General features: G+C 66.7%; 4 protein-coding genes across 4 annotated transcripts in view; 3 read left to right on the top strand and 1 right to left on the bottom strand.

Annotated features, from left to right (window-relative positions):
• Nucleotides 1–3838, top strand: part of HDS (hypothetical protein) — a gene marked incomplete at both ends in the record, with an annotated part of 6281 nt that extends 2443 nt beyond the window's left edge. Inside the window, 14 exons of the mRNA XM_005848330.1 lie at nt 219–340; nt 503–592; nt 736–849; nt 1065–1132; nt 1253–1326; nt 1527–1643; nt 1826–1900; nt 2112–2207; nt 2474–2546; nt 2729–2838; nt 3019–3051; nt 3255–3364; nt 3529–3637; nt 3758–3838. Coding sequence (XP_005848392.1) covers nt 219–340; nt 503–592; nt 736–849; nt 1065–1132; nt 1253–1326; nt 1527–1643; nt 1826–1900; nt 2112–2207; nt 2474–2546; nt 2729–2838; nt 3019–3051; nt 3255–3364; nt 3529–3637; nt 3758–3838 — 1272 coding nt within the window. The remainder of the gene's footprint in view (nt 1–218; nt 341–502; nt 593–735; nt 850–1064; nt 1133–1252; nt 1327–1526; nt 1644–1825; nt 1901–2111; nt 2208–2473; nt 2547–2728; nt 2839–3018; nt 3052–3254; nt 3365–3528; nt 3638–3757) is intronic.
• Nucleotides 3839–4192: 354 nt separating this feature from the next.
• On the top strand, nt 4193–5386 carry CHLNCDRAFT_144675 (hypothetical protein; the record flags this gene model as incomplete). The annotated part of the gene is made up of 5 exons (XM_005848329.1): nt 4193–4378; nt 4583–4662; nt 4805–4870; nt 5063–5146; nt 5284–5386. The coding sequence occupies 5 exons, from the start codon at nt 4193–4195 to the stop codon at nt 5384–5386; spliced, it is 519 nt and encodes a 172-aa protein (XP_005848391.1).
• A 432-nt stretch (nt 5387–5818) lies between these two features.
• Nucleotides 5819–7885, bottom strand: CHLNCDRAFT_144674 (hypothetical protein; the record flags this gene model as incomplete). The annotated part of the gene is made up of 8 exons (XM_005848137.1): nt 5819–5958; nt 6072–6179; nt 6339–6422; nt 6554–6632; nt 6756–6868; nt 7130–7222; nt 7364–7655; nt 7763–7885. 8 exons carry the CDS (start codon nt 7883–7885, stop codon nt 5819–5821), a joined length of 1032 nt encoding a protein of 343 aa, XP_005848199.1.
• A 225-nt stretch (nt 7886–8110) lies between these two features.
• Nucleotides 8111–13365, top strand: CHLNCDRAFT_57567 (expressed protein). Its single transcript, XM_005848328.1, has 19 exons — nt 8111–8391; nt 8494–8706; nt 8938–9041; nt 9148–9220; nt 9352–9423; nt 9580–9680; nt 9811–9882; nt 10003–10111; nt 10265–10465; nt 10624–10695; nt 10953–11017; nt 11154–11245; nt 11367–11515; nt 11667–11756; nt 11882–11984; nt 12128–12232; nt 12344–12448; nt 12565–12742; nt 12888–13365. The coding sequence occupies exons 1-19, from the start codon at nt 8137–8139 to the stop codon at nt 13138–13140; spliced, it is 2412 nt and encodes an 803-aa protein (XP_005848390.1). The 5' UTR covers nt 8111–8136; the 3' UTR covers nt 13141–13365.
• Nucleotides 13366–13975: the final 610 nt, after the last annotated feature.

Genomic DNA, 13975 nt, shown 5'->3' with positions numbered 1-13975 from the left:
TTGGGCCGCCTGTTTGTGTGTTTTTTTTTGGTGGTGGTGGTGGTGTTGGTGTTTTTTTTTGTGGGGGGGGGGGGGCAGGGGAGGCGAGAGATGGCTGCAGTTCAGAGCCCGTGCTTGCACAGCAGCAGCAGATGCCTCCCTGCCTTCCAGCCCTCGCACCGTCCCCCTGACCCTCCCTCCCTCCCCCTTTCCCTTCCGCCCCCTCTCGCGCAGGCGAGGGCGAGGATGGGCGCATGAAGAGCGCCATCGGCATCGGATCGCTGCTTATGGATGGGCTGGGCGACACCATCCGCGTCAGCCTGACAGAAGACCCCGAGTTTGAGATAGACCCCTGCGGCAGGTGCGTGGTGCTGGGCGCGGCGGCGTGGCATGGCTGTGGGATTGCTGGGTGCTCGTGTGGTGGCGCCAGTGTGGGGCGTGGTGCGGTGACGCAAGGTGCTGGGATGCAGGTGGCGCGATGCCGTGGCGCACACGCCCCCCTCTTGCCGTGTGCGCCCCGCAGGCTGGCCAACCTGGGCAAGAAGGCGGATCAGGAGGGGTGGGGGGTGGATGCGTTTGAGGAGCACCGCGACACGCACCTCTTCACGCGCAGGTGCGGGCAGCCGCTGCAGGGTGGGGGGCTGGAGCTCCCCCACTCGGAAAGCATCGCCGTGCTGCGGGGTGCGCCTCCTGCCTCCCCGTCTAGTACCAACTGCCCCTTCCCTGCGCCTCCTCCCCTCCTCGCCTCGCGCGCAGGGTGGGCACCCTGCCCGAGCAGCGCGAGGGCGACACCGCCGACTACCGCCCGCTGCTGCACCGCGACGGCTCCGTGCTGTCGGTGGTCTACCCCAAGGACCTGGAGCAGCCAGAGTGAGTGGCAGGTGGTGGGGTGGGGAGGGCTGGGTGGGGGGAGATTGCAGCAGGAGAGCGGGGTGGAGGTGGGCGACCGTGTGGCATGTGTGGCGCGGCCTGTTTTCGGTTAGGCAGTGGCAACCGAGCCGCGGCGCCCTGCGCCGGCTGCCCTGTGCTGTGGCCTGCCAGCGCTCCGGCCTCACCCGCCTCCCCCCTGCCTGTACCACCCCCAGGATGATGTACCGCCGCCTGGGCGCCAAGCTGGTGGTGGGCATGCCCTTCAAGGACATCGCCACCGCAGGTGGGCGCCTGCCTGCGATTGGCCTTCCAGCCATGCCACATGCGCAATCAGGGTTGCGGCGTGCACATCTACCCCCACCCCCCACCCTACCCTACCCTGCCCCACCCCACCCCACCGCAGACACCATCCTCATGTACCAGACCCCCAGCAGCAGCGACACCGAGGGCCGCCGCGCGCTGCGCCGCCTCCAGGAGGTGAGCCGCCCTCCCGCTGCCGCTGCCGCCGCCGCCTTCAGGCATGCGTGCCCTTGTGCCGCGTGTTCTCCCTGTTGCCGACGCCACCCAAACGGTTGCGACCTCTCCCGCTGCCCGCCCACCCCCCTGCCTGCCTGCCTGCTTGCTCGACCTCACTGAGCGTCTTGACTGCCCCCCCCCCTCCCCTGCCCTCTGGCCAGGTGGGCGTGCACGTGATGGCGCCTGCCGAGGTGCTGGCCGCCGACCCGCTGCCCGACGCAGTGGCGGTGATGCAGCTGGCGGTGGCGGCCTCCGCGCACCGCGCCGGCGGCGTCAAGGTGTGTGGGGCAGGAGCAGCGGAGTGGCGCGCTGGCTGGCTGCTTGCCGGCGTGCGGGCGTCCCGGCTGGTGGGACTGCAGCGGGTCGTGCTGGCTGGTGTGTCGAGCGTGCCGCGCAGTGCTTGCCTCTCTGCTGTGCTCACCGGCACCGGGGCATGCCATCCCCACCACTGCCCCTGCAGCTGCCCGAGGGTGCTGGGCGGCTAGCTGTGTTCATCGACGGCACTGAGGGCGAGGCAGACCTTGCGACGCTCAAGGTGGGTGCCTGGTGCGGTGTGAGGTGGTGTGGTGTGGGGCGGGGTCTCGCCTGGCATGCAGCGCTGATGCCTGCCAGGGCGTGGCCCTCCAGTGCTGTGCGGCAACATCAGCCGCCGGCGCCCCGCTCGGATGCCCTCCTCGCCTGCATGGCCCACTCCCACCCCCTGACCTATGCCTGTGTCCCCCACCCCTCTCGCGCTCCCCTCACAGGACATGGGCGCGGTGATGGCCCTGCTGAAGACGGCACCCGGCCTGAGCCGCGTGCACTCCTCGCGCCGCGTGTTTGAGCAGCTGCAGCAGCAGGGGGTGCGCCGCCGACTGCGCTGCCTGCCCTGCTGCTGCCGGTGTGCGTCAGGAGTCCGGGCCGCCCGCCTGCCCTGCCATCCAAACATCCTGCTGCTCTCTTCTCCCTTCCCCTGCCACCTACCCTTGCCGCGCTGTCGCTGCTCTGGCCCCCCCCTGTGGCTGTCTTTCACCACCCTGCCTGCCGTCTCTCTTCCCTCGCCTCACTGCCATCACCCACCCTGCCCCTCTCCCCCTGCTCCCCGCCTGCCTGCCTGCCTGCCTGCCAGATCTCCATACCCGTCATCCACCACATCACCTTCCCAGACGGAACCACCCGCGACGATATTGTGCTGCAGAGCGGTGAGGCGCCTGCCTGGGCGGTCTGGTGGTGCCGGGGTCCACACAGCCAGGCAGGCAGCATCTGTGCGTGCCCTCGCTCTGCGCGCGTGTGTTTCCTCCCACTGTGCCCTGACCTCCCTTTAACACACTTATGCTCCACCACCACCACCATCCCCTCCGGCCCCTCGTCCCCGCCCCCGCAGGCAGCATGGTGGGCGCCCTCATGGTGGACGGCTACGGCGACGGCCTGGTGGTGGAGTGCGCCTCAGAGGACACAGACTACCTGCGCACCACAGCCTTTGGCCTGCTGCAGGTGGGTGGGACGAGGGGGTGCGGGTAGGGGCCGGCCGGCGGCGGTGGCCGCAACGGCCGGCAGAAGCCGGCGGCGGTGGCACACGGCTGGCGTGCTTCGCTGCGGTTCTCGCTTTGCGCCCTTCACACGGCGCGCGGTCACCCCCGTCACACCAGCCGCCCAACCGATGCTTGTACGCAGGGCTGCCGCATGCGCAACACCAAGACCGAGTACGTGTCGTGCCCCTCGTGCGGCCGCACCCTGTTCAACCTGCAGGCAAGCGCCGCCGCTGCCGCTGCCTGGCGCTGCCGCTGCTGGGGCCGTCGTCTGCATCGCCGGATGTGCCGCCTCTGCCTGCCCATTCAGGCCATGCCTGCGCTGTTCTGGTTACCTGCACCACCCACCCTCGTCCCTCCCTGCCCTGCCCCCGCCTGCAGGAGGTGACCGACCAGATCCGTACCCGCACCGGCCACCTGCCGGGCGTGTCCATCGCCGTCATGGGCTGCATCGTCAACGGCCCGGGAGAGATGGCCGACGCCGACTTTGGGTGAGGCCCTGCCTGGCTGGATGCAGGCTCCCAAAAGCTGCCTGCTTGGTCGTACCGGGGCTTGCGGCACAGATGCAAGCATGCGTTGCCGCCACGCTGCCGGCTCTGGCCTCCTTGGGTAGCTGAGCGCCGCCTGCCCCTGCCTGCCCTCGCCTGCCCCGCAGCTACGTGGGCGGCGCCCCCGGCAAGATTGACCTGTATGTGGGCAAGGAGGTGGTGCGCCGCAACATCCCCAACGAGAGCGCCTGCGACGAGCTCATCGACCTCATCAAGGTGCGCCCCTGGCTGGGTGGCGGGTGGTGTGTGGCTGAGGTGGCTGGCCTGAACGCAATGGGCAGGCACGCATGCCGCATGCCTAACATCCAGGATGCTCCCGCCCCTCTGTTGCTGCAGGAGCACGGCCGGTGGCAGGAGCCTCCCAAGGAGGAGGAGGAGGAGGGCGAGGCCTCGCTGGCTGCCGCCGCCTCCGCCTGACGAGGCGAGGCGGGAGCGCGGCGGCACCTGCGCTGGCCTGCGCCTTCTCTCGACTGTACTGCAGCACCGATTTTGTTTTCATCCTGTTGATTTTGAGTATGCTCACATCCCCACTGCTCGAGGCGTACTACTTCTGGAGCTGCGCAACCGTAAAACACAATCGCACTGGAACAGGGTGATTCTCCTGGCCCGCTGGCGCCGCCCGCATGGCGGCGGCGCGGCAGCAATCTCCCATGGGGCTGCGCCCGCCGCTGTCGTTTCCTCCCTGCTCCCACGGCGTGCAAGTGCACGTTTTGGCGCTTCCGCACCCCCCGTAGCCTGTTGTTTCGAGTGGCGGCGGCCGCGGCATCAGCCATGGCGCGCAGAGCGCCCAACATCCTGATCACAGGCACCCCCGGCACGGGCAAGAGCACGCTGTGCGAGAACGTGGCCTCCACCACGGGACTCAGGCACCTGGAAATCGGCAAGCTTGTCAAGTCCCAGCAGCTACACAGCGGCTGGGACGACGAGTTCGACTGCCTGGTTATAGACGAAGAGAAGGTGCGGGGCGCCGCGTCGCATGCATGCCGCCGCCGCCGCCGCCCGCTGCTGCTGCCACCGCCTGCTGCTGCGCATCGCGTCAGGCAGGCTGCCCGTGTGGCATGGTGTGCTGGGCGCTCCCAGCAGGTTGTCACCACTGCAATCCCAGCTGCCGGCTAGCTCTCCGCCCCTCCACCACCTGCACGATGCGCGCCGCTGCCACAGGTGTGCGATGCTCTGGAGGACCAGACCGCGGAAGGTGGCTGCCTTGTGGACTACCACGGCTGCGACTTCTTCCCGGAGCGGTGAGATTGAAGCGCCTGACGGGGGACATACGCAGCAGAGGCCGCTGCTGCTGAGGCGACGCGAGGTTGGCTCGCTGTGGCCACCCATGCGCTGCCGGCCGGGTGGTGCTTTCCAACTGGCCAGCAGCATTGCCGGCTGCAGGTGGTTTGACCTGGTGGTGGTGCTGCAGACCGACAACACCGTGCTGTGGGAGCGGTTAGAGAAGCGGTGAGCCGGAGGGGAGAGGGTCAGGCACATGCTGCTTCTGGGGCAGGCTGGTGGTGGACAGACTGGTGCTGGGCTGGTGCTTTGACACTCCCTAGAGTGTGTCCTTGTTGCTGTCAAACCTCCTCGCCCTGTTGCCGACCTGCCCGCCTGCCCGCCCCCCTGTCCCGCCCTGCCCTGCCCCCTCCCCTGCAGCGGGTACAGCCGGAAGAAGATTCAGGATAATGTGCAGTGCGAGATCATGCACGTCATCGTGGAGGAGGCCAGCGACAGCTACAGGTGGGCGGCAGCACAGCGCGCCCGCTGCCGCCACACTGCCGCATCACACAATGCTGAGCTGTGGCGATGCTGGGGTACCCTACATCTTGCACCCTGCACCTTCGCCTGCTTGAGTTCCTTCCCGAATCCTTCTGCAGGGAGGAGATTGTACATGTGCTGCAGAGCAGCACGCCTGAGGAGATGGAGGAGAATGTCGAGCGGCTGACGCAGTGGGCACGCAGCTGGCGGCCCAGCAGCTAGCACAGCGACAGGTGGCAGGCCGGCTTGCTGATATGTACATGCTTCCTCTGCTTGCTTAAAGCTTGCCTGCTGTGTGCTGCGCCGATTCCTTTCCCCTGCCCTCTGTTTCCGAGTTGTGAGCACATTGCTACTGTTGTTGATCCTGGCGCTTGGTGCCTGCAGCGGTCCATCGGCAAAAACCTGGTGCCCCCATCCTTTTTCCTTGCTCCTTTCTGCTGCTCTTCATTTCTCTACCCAATTCTTGTTTACACATCGCAACCGCCCCTGATGTCGCGCCAGTGCAATAAGAGCGCCCAGGCAGCAGGAAGCGGCGCCTGTCAATCGGGAAGGCCGGCGCAGGCAGTGCAGCATCAATCCAAGTTTACAAAACGCCCATAACTGGCTGCCTGTGCCGTGTGCCACAGCTGCAGGTGCCGCTGCTTGCCCCAGGCTTCACAGTAGGGCTTTAGCTGCTGCCTTGCCGGCCGCCTTGGCTGCTGCCCCCGCGGGCAGCCGCGCCAGCCAGGCATTCAGCGGGAACTGCAGGATGGCCAGCCCCAGCAGCAGGTAGTTGTGGCGGGTGCTGTCGATGCCTGCAGGGGGCAGCGCGCAGGGGCAGTGGGGGCGTTGCAAGGGCAGCTCGGACTAGACAAAACTGCTCCCAGTTGGAGCACGGACACGCTGCCGCCACTGCAGCCGCACTCACTGTAGGTGCGCGCCTCCTGGAAGATTACTCGCTTCATGGTGCGCACCAGGAAAACGGCGGCGCACAGCGAGCCATACGCCCACACCGCGTGGTAAGTGGTGCCGCCGCCTGCAGGCAGGGGAGAGGCGGGCACAGAAGGGTCGCGGAAGAGGGCAGGCTCCAGCTCAGGCCGTCTTGGGATCTTTGAAGGCAGAGACGGATCCCGGCTTAGCACTGCGATGCGCTGCCAGTCTGCCAGTCCGCCCGCCCACAGCCGCAGCCGCCTACCTGTGACCAGCTGCGCCACCAGCGAGGCGCAAGCGGCGGCAAAGGGGTAGCCGGCATATGCGGCCAGCTCCAGGAAGGGCACGGCTGCAGAGCAGGGGAGCGGGAGTAGCAGTTGAGATGGTGTGTGCTGGCATTACGTGTGCCGACAAGGAGCAGCAGGCCAAGGGATGCACCGGGGCAGGCTGGCGGCGGGCAGGCGCCCCAGGCCCACCCACCTCCGGGTATTCCCAGCATGTACAGCAGCACCTTGAGCAGCAGCGTGTGCAGCAGCCAGGCCACGCCACTGCTGCTGACCTGCAGGCAGGGCAGGTGGGCAGGGCGACGCAGCAGCGGAGACAGTCAGCTCCTGGCCCCGCTGCTGTCTGGCGCTGGCCGTCTCCAGCCAGCCCGCCGCCTGGGCCCCACCACCGCCCTCACCGAGTTGTAGATGCTCTCCGGCCTGAAGCCGCCCTCGGGCCCCGCCCGCACCAGGATGGCTCCCCCCATCAGCACGCAGTACAGCCAGATGGACATGAGGGGGATGTACAGGTCTGCGGCAGAGGCAGGGCGTGCAGGCGTGGGTGATGCGGAGTGCGCATTGTGGTGGTAGGCGAGGGACGGGGCAAGGGCACGGCACCCACGGCACTGGTGGCGGCTTGCCTGGAGCGTTGACGTCCTGGCGGGGCGGCAGGTACTTGTGGCCGCCGCTGATCTGCGGCAGGGCGGGGCAGATTCAGCGCGTCAGTCGCCGGCAGCAGCTGGGGAGCGGCACAGCAACAGAGCTGGCGTGCCTGCTCGGCCTGCTCCCCCACCCCCAGCGACAAGCGCCCACACCTGCTCCGCCACCCGCACGTAGCTCCAGCGCTTGAGGAAGGGAGCCAGCAGCATCAGCAGCTTGGTGCGCACTGCGCGGCGGCAGGACGCGGGCGCAGCAGGGCACAGGTGAGCACAGGGGCCCAACCGCAGGCGGGCTCCGAGTTGGCAATGTGCGAAGCCTGCCGCCCTGCAGCGCTGCCCCGCAGCCTGCCCCCGCCTGCCACACGCACCGTACTCGGGGTTGATGCTGAAGCAGTAGTGCAGGCCCCCTCCCGACAGGAAACCCATCTTGGACTGCATGAAGGCCTGGCCGCGCTGCAGGTATGACTGGCCCTGCTGGCGCAGCATGTTGCCCGCCACGCCCGTAAGAAAGGGGTCCATGCCGCCCATGCCGCCTGGCCCGGCAGCACCGTAGCCAGCGCCAGCCGTGGAGGGGACAAAGGTGCCCGCAGCGGGCTGAATGGGGGCGCCATAAGCGGCGGGCTGTGCAGGGGCGCCGTACCCGCCCGCGTGCGCGGCCGGCTGCAGCGGGGTGGCGGTGGCCGAGGGGCAGGCAGCAACGGGTCAGCAAGGAGCGGCGCGGCCCTTGCCGTCCTCCTGCGGCCCAGCCTGCGAGCTGCACCACGCACCTGGTGCGGCACGAAAAACTGGGGCTGCTGGGGCTGGGCCGCGAACTGCTGCTGCTGCTGCTGGTCCGAGGGGCCGGGCACCCAGGGGCTTGCCCCATAGGTGGGGAACTGTTGGTGCTGCATGGATCGCCGACCGGGGAGGGGTCTGGCCGAAGGACAGCTGATCGAAACAGCCGCGCCGCTGGCTTGGCCGATGAAGATGGCACACAACCTGGACCTTAAACCGGGCTGCGGTGTGCTCCTCAGGGCGCTGAAAACCTGAAGAAAGGGTTTGCCAGCGAGGATGGCCTGGCAGGAAGGTCTCTCGGGCAATCCAGACCTCTGGAAGTATTGCATGGCCGGTCTTATGCATATTGCCGCATAGCAGGTCAGCAATGCAGGGCATGGCTGGGGAGCGCCCCGCTCTGGCCCCTGCCGCGCCTCTGTCACCGGCAGGTCGCCCAGCCAGACCATCGAAACTCAGCAGCAGGCCTGCAGGCCGCTCAGCCGGCCGTCCCAGCCGCCGGCGGGGCGGCGGCGGCGGTGGTGGCAGCGCGGCGTCTGCAGCAGCAGGCAGCGGCGAGGAGGCGCTACAGGCCAGCTTCGAGTCGCACACTGCTGAGTCTGCTTGTCTCCAACCCGCGGCAGAGGTGGGAGGTTCGGGCTGGCTTGTGAAGGCATGCTGGGTGTTCTCGCCTGCGCAACTCGCACGCCCCTCCCCTGCCGTGAATCGCTGTGCCTCTACCTTGCAGGTGGAAGCGCATGCCTTCGTTGCACAGCCGCAGCCGCAGGCGCTGGACACATGGTTACAGCTGGGACCATTCGACGTTGGTGGCGCTGGCCCGTTCCCCACCTCTCCCATCGGTGCTGGCAGCGGCTGGGTGGTGGCGGCTGCGGTGCTGCTGGCGGGGCGCATGGGGCGGCTGACAGCGCAGGAGGCGCGCATGGATGTGCGCAAGCTGCAGGTGGGCGGGTGGGCGTGGGCTGCATGGTTCACCGGGGTGTGGTGGACAGGGTGCGGCGGGGGACGGGCAGCCGCGGCTGTGCATCTCTGCTGCCTGCTGCCGCCGCGTGCTCCTACCTTCATGCATGCCTGCGGCTGCCTCACCTGCTGGCTGCCTCACCTGCCGTGCTGCATGCGTGTCTGCTTGCTTGCCTAGGTGCGCCTGCCTGCCCACTGTCTCCCATTGTCGTAGTTTGAGCGGGAGCGAAGCCGGGCGCTGGGGAAAGAGCTGCTGGCGGCGCGCGACCGCTGGCGTGCCACTGAGGCGGAGCGCACGGCAGCAGAGGATGCACGCAGGTGCGGAACTCAGATGCTGCAACCTGCAGCTGGGCTGCTGCAGTGCTGCGCTGTGCAGGGTTCTGATGCACACCAGTGCCTGTGCTGCCGCTTCTTCCGGCTGCAGGGTGGAGGAGACAGCGGCCAAGGCGCAGGAGGAACTGCGGCGTCAGCGGGAGATGCAGCAGCGCTATCAGGAGGTGGGTGGGAGGGCGGAGAGTGTGTGCGCCGCGTGACAGATACGGCAAGCTGCAGCCATGTGTGGAATCGCTGCTGCCAAGCACTGATGCTGGCCCCTAAAGCCACGTGGCGCTGCCGCCGCTGCTGGCAGGCTGCCGCCAAGGAGGCTGAGCGGCTGCGGCTGGAGCGGGAGGCGCTGCGCAAGGAGTATGAATCGCAGCAGGTGGGCGAGAAGCTGCTGCGGCCTGCTGCGCTTGTGTGCTGCCGTGCCTGCTGTGCCTCCAAAGCAGGAGATGGCAGGGCTCTGTGCAGGTCTGGTTGCACTGGCCTGTGGTCTGAGCGACCCCTTGGCTTCCCTCCTCCTTCACTCCTGCCTCAGGCCAAGCTGGATGCGGAGGTTGCGGCGCGTGAAGAGCAGGAGCGGCTCGTCATCGAGCAGCAGCGGGCGGCGGCGCGCGCGGCGGAAGAGCAGCGGCGAAGGTGCATTTGCCACTGGCAGCACTGGCGTATTTGCCTGCACAGAGTACAGCAGCGCTGCCTGGAGTCTGCCCGGAGCTTAGGGTCTACTGGCGTCCTAACCAGCATGCCGTGCCTGTGTCCCCTGCTGCAGAGAAGAGGAGGAGAGAAAGCGGCGGGTGGAGGAGGAACGGCGGCAGCGTGAGGAGCAGGAGCAGCGCGAGCGGTGTGTACGCTGTGTACACGGCTCTGGCTGCCCCCGCGCCACCTTCCAGCCTGTCCCAAAGCTGGCCTGCCCTGCCTGCCTGGCCCTGCTCTGAGCTTACTGCGTTCAGTCTGTGTGCAGGGAGGAGGCGATACGGCTCAAAGTGGAGGAGCGGCGGCGGTTGGAGAAGGAGAAGAAGCGGTTTGCAATGCGGCTGGAAGGCACGCTAGTGGTGGAGCGACCCCCAAAGGTTTGTGTGTGGAGATGGGCAGGCACTGCAGGCAGGTTTTGCTGGCTTGAATTGGGAGCAGCCACACTCAGCCTGCTTGCCTGCACTGGCTGCACAAGCTTTTTCCAGCCAGCCGCCGACTGACCCGGCCGGCCCTGTGCTGCCCCTCTGCAGGACACCGTGCTTTCGGGCCCGTTGCAGAAGAAGGCCAGTGTGCGGCTGTCCGCCGCCTGCGGCACGCTGCTGGGGGGTCCCGCTCAGCCGCCACCGGTAGATTTTGCGAGCCTGGCGGATGCAGGGGAGGGCCTGTCGCAGGTGGCGGGCGAGGCGTGCAAGTTGGCGGCGGATGCCTACTCCTCCGCCATGCGGCTGCAGGTGCGCCACACACCGCCGCTGTGTTGTTGGCCGGCCCACCAGCCCGCCTAGCCAGCTTGCTTCTCTGTTGTCTAGCTGTTAAGCAAGCTGTACGCTGAGCGGCACGCTTGATGCCTGCCTGACGTAACGCGCGCCTGCCGTGTTATGATGTACTGCAGTCAATGTCTGGGGAGGGGGTGCTGCAGTGGATTGACGACACCGAGCTGCAGCACTGGGCCTTTGCCGCTGCGGTGCGGGCTGCGGTGGCGGCAGTGGCGGCAGGCGATGCTGAGCTGGCAAAGTTCCAGCAGGAGGGCGCCGCCGCCTCCCGCCCCGCTGCATTCCAGGCGTGTAGCGGTGTTTGCTGAGTGGCTGGATGTTTTGCAGGACCACAGCTTGGACTCTTTGCCTTCTGATAGCATCTGGTGCTGCCTTTCCTCATCAGGTCCTTGCTCTGCTGCTCAGAGCTGTCTCTATATTTTGGTTGCCTCTTATCCCTGCTCTGCAGTGCCGCACGGAGCTGGGTGTGCTGCCTGCTGACCATCCGCAGCGCACGGACACGCTGCTGCGGCGGTGAGCTGTTGCAAGCGCCACATTCACCTCGCCCTGCCTGTTCTTATCTGCTGTCCACGGCTGCAAGATTTGCCCACTTCCTCCGCCATCCATCACCCTAGTTGCATGCACCATGCGCTGCACCGCTGCCGCGCAGTGTGATTGCCAGCATCGAGGGCGGCGACACTGAGGCAGCCAATGCCTTGCTGGATGACATATTGCAAGCGGACGTGGAGCTGTTCCTGAAAGGTGGGCCAGCACACAATCTAGATGTCATGTGCAGCACAGCCGCTTGCCTGTCATTTGTTTTGCTCTATCTGTGTGTTGCCCTTGCCCTGCCAGTCACTCGCTACTTCTTGTGCTGCCACAGAGCTTCCCTCCTGCTCCCGACTGTCAAAGCCTGCCCCAGCCCTGATGGGCACCGCGCTGCTGCTTTCTCACCTCCTCTCCCGCGCCCTGGCTGAGCGCCCCTTTGCCGCCTCTGATGCCCCCGCCTGGTTCGAGGCCACGGCGCGGCTTGTGCGTAGCAAACTGAAGGCAAGGACGGGCTGGGGCGGCTTGCTTGTGCCGTGGCTTAGCAGGGAGATTGTAACCTTGCTGGTGGCTGTCCTTCCGCAGTCGTCCGGAGCACTGCTTCAACATCTTTGTATCCTGCAAATGCTGTGTGCAGGCAGTGGCCAGCCCCGCCGCCCAGGACTCGCTGCAGCTGCCTGCCGCAATAATCTCAGCGGTGTTGGGCATGAGCAACCCGGTGGCAGAGGTGAGTGTGTGGGGCGGTCCGGTCTAGCAGCGTGGATGGCAGCGACGCTTGGCAAGGGAGTTTGGCACGCCTTCCATGCTGAAGATCTCTTGCTGGCATGGGTCTGGGTTGATTGCTTGCCGCAGGAGCTGCAGCTCCTGGCAGAGGCCAACTTGTCGGCTGCGGCCAAGAAGGAGCAGCAGGAGAAGGAGCGGCGCCTGGCATCTGAGCTGGCCGCCAAGCTTGTAGGTGTGAAGGCAGAGCAGCAGGCGATGCCGCCTCGGGGAGCGGCTGGGGCAGATAGAGCAGCGCTGCAGCATATAACAGGCGCTGGGTGGGAGTGGAGGCTTAGAACATACGATGTTGCTGTGGCTGCCAAACTGGTTGTGCAGAGGAGGAGTGGCCTGATGCAGCAGAGACCAAGGCGGCACGGCTGGCAGAGCGGGAGGCCAAGACACCAGTGCCGGAGCGGTGTTGGGCGCTGCGCAACGTCGCAGGTGGGCAGCATTGCTGGCTGATCACGTACCTAGAAGCTGCTATGCCGGCTACGACTGCCGCGCTGGTGCTGAGGTCACCGCTGCGAACTGCTGTTCCACCTTGTTGTGCAGGCACGCTGTCTATGGGCGGGCCAGGGGAGCGAGCTCGCGCGCGGCAACTGCTGGAGCAGGCAGTGCTGCTGAAGCAGCAGTATGCAGGCGCACCCGACCACCCTGGTGCGTGTTCTTTGTTGAAGTCGCGGCGGGGTAGATGTTTATGTAGGCGCGCAGGGGGGCTCAAGTTTGCCCCCTGTCACCTTTGTCTGCTCCTTTCCATGCTCTTGCGCTCGCAGGAGTGCTGCCTGAGCTGGTGCCGCTGGTCAATCTGCTGGCGGCAGACCCCGAGTGGCAGCGCGACGCGGCAGGCGTGGCGTCCCTGATCATGAATTGCCTGGCGGGTGTTGCCGCCGCCTACCGGCGGCGTGGCGACAGCATGTCGGAAGCCATCTTGCTGGAGGCTTCGCTGCGCAAGTGAGCATGCGGGGGTGGGGGCTGGGAGAGAGCATCTCTATGGATGTGGAGATTGCGGGATGCACCATGAAGATGGATTCCAACAGTGGGTGCCCTGCCAGCCGCCAGGCTAATGTGCATGTCTTCTTGGCTGTGCCCCCGGCAGGTTTGAGGAGCTGGCAGGTGTGCGGGCGTCCGCGGTCATGTCTTCCATGCGTGCCGCCGATACGGCGCTGGAGAGCCTGTCAGCCGAGCAACGTTCAGCGGTAGCAGCTGCACGGCCGGAGGGCGAGGCGTGCATCGCCAAGGTGGTGGCCGCTCTGACGGATGAGCTTGCCGCGTACCAGCATGGCGGCCCCGTGACAAAGGTGCAACGGTGGGATGCCGAGGGCGTGCGGCTTATCGGCCCGCTGCACTAGCGGGGGAGGGTGTTCGTGGGGTGTTCGTGGCGGGCACATCCCCATAGCTTCATCAATCATCTATGGCATGCTCGGCCAGGCTGGCGCATGGCTGCCAGTTGCATGAGCGGTTCCACGAGGTGGCGCCAACTGTGCGACCGTGGCAAATGGATTTGCAAGACTGTCGTGCCTGCAAGAGGTTGACGCTAACCAGTGTGGCTGTGTGTCTGTAAACGCCCGGTGGCTTTTGCGTTCCGGCTTGGTTTTAGCGCCGATTGCCAGCATTTAGGTTTTTTAGGGGCTTAGCATCCTTGGACAATTGCCCCCCCACAGACAACATTGAGCCCCAGCCTTTGTGGGCATGTGGGGAGAGCAGTGACTGGTGCTGGTTCACAAACTGGGCATGCAAGTGGTGGGCAGTGACTGGCTGACTGGTGGTGTGCATTCGCCGCGTCGGGCGACTCGGCGCACGCGGCGCGCTTCCCCACCTCATGCATGTTTGCTCACCAGAACTTTGTGATGGGGCATCCTGCTGACCAGCTGCCATTGCTTCAGCACTGCAGCAGGGAGAGGGTGTGTGGCAGGGTGGCTGAGCAGGGCTGTCCCAGCTGTGGTGTGACAGCGGCGCGCGAGGACGCGGTGGCGTCGCGCGCCGCCGCCGCAAAGGTGCCAGGCACCCCTGTCCCTGCATGACTGCACCTCCCAGCCCATTCCAGCAGCAAGAAGCAGTGCCAGGGAGCATGTGTGTGCAGCAGCAGACAGCAGAGGCTGCAGCAGACCACTCGCGCGCGCCGCGCGGGTCGGTGCGCGATCGGGGCGGCGCCGGGCCCACCCCATCCATGTGCAACAGCAATGC

Source organism: Chlorella variabilis, assembly GCF_000147415.1.
Source record: "Chlorella variabilis unplaced genomic scaffold CHLNCscaffold_8, whole genome shotgun sequence".
NCBI lineage: Eukaryota > Viridiplantae > Chlorophyta > Trebouxiophyceae > Chlorellales > Chlorellaceae > Chlorella > Chlorella variabilis.
Note: the sequence above shows the minus strand (reverse complement) of the source record. Positions and strands in the feature narration are given on the sequence as shown.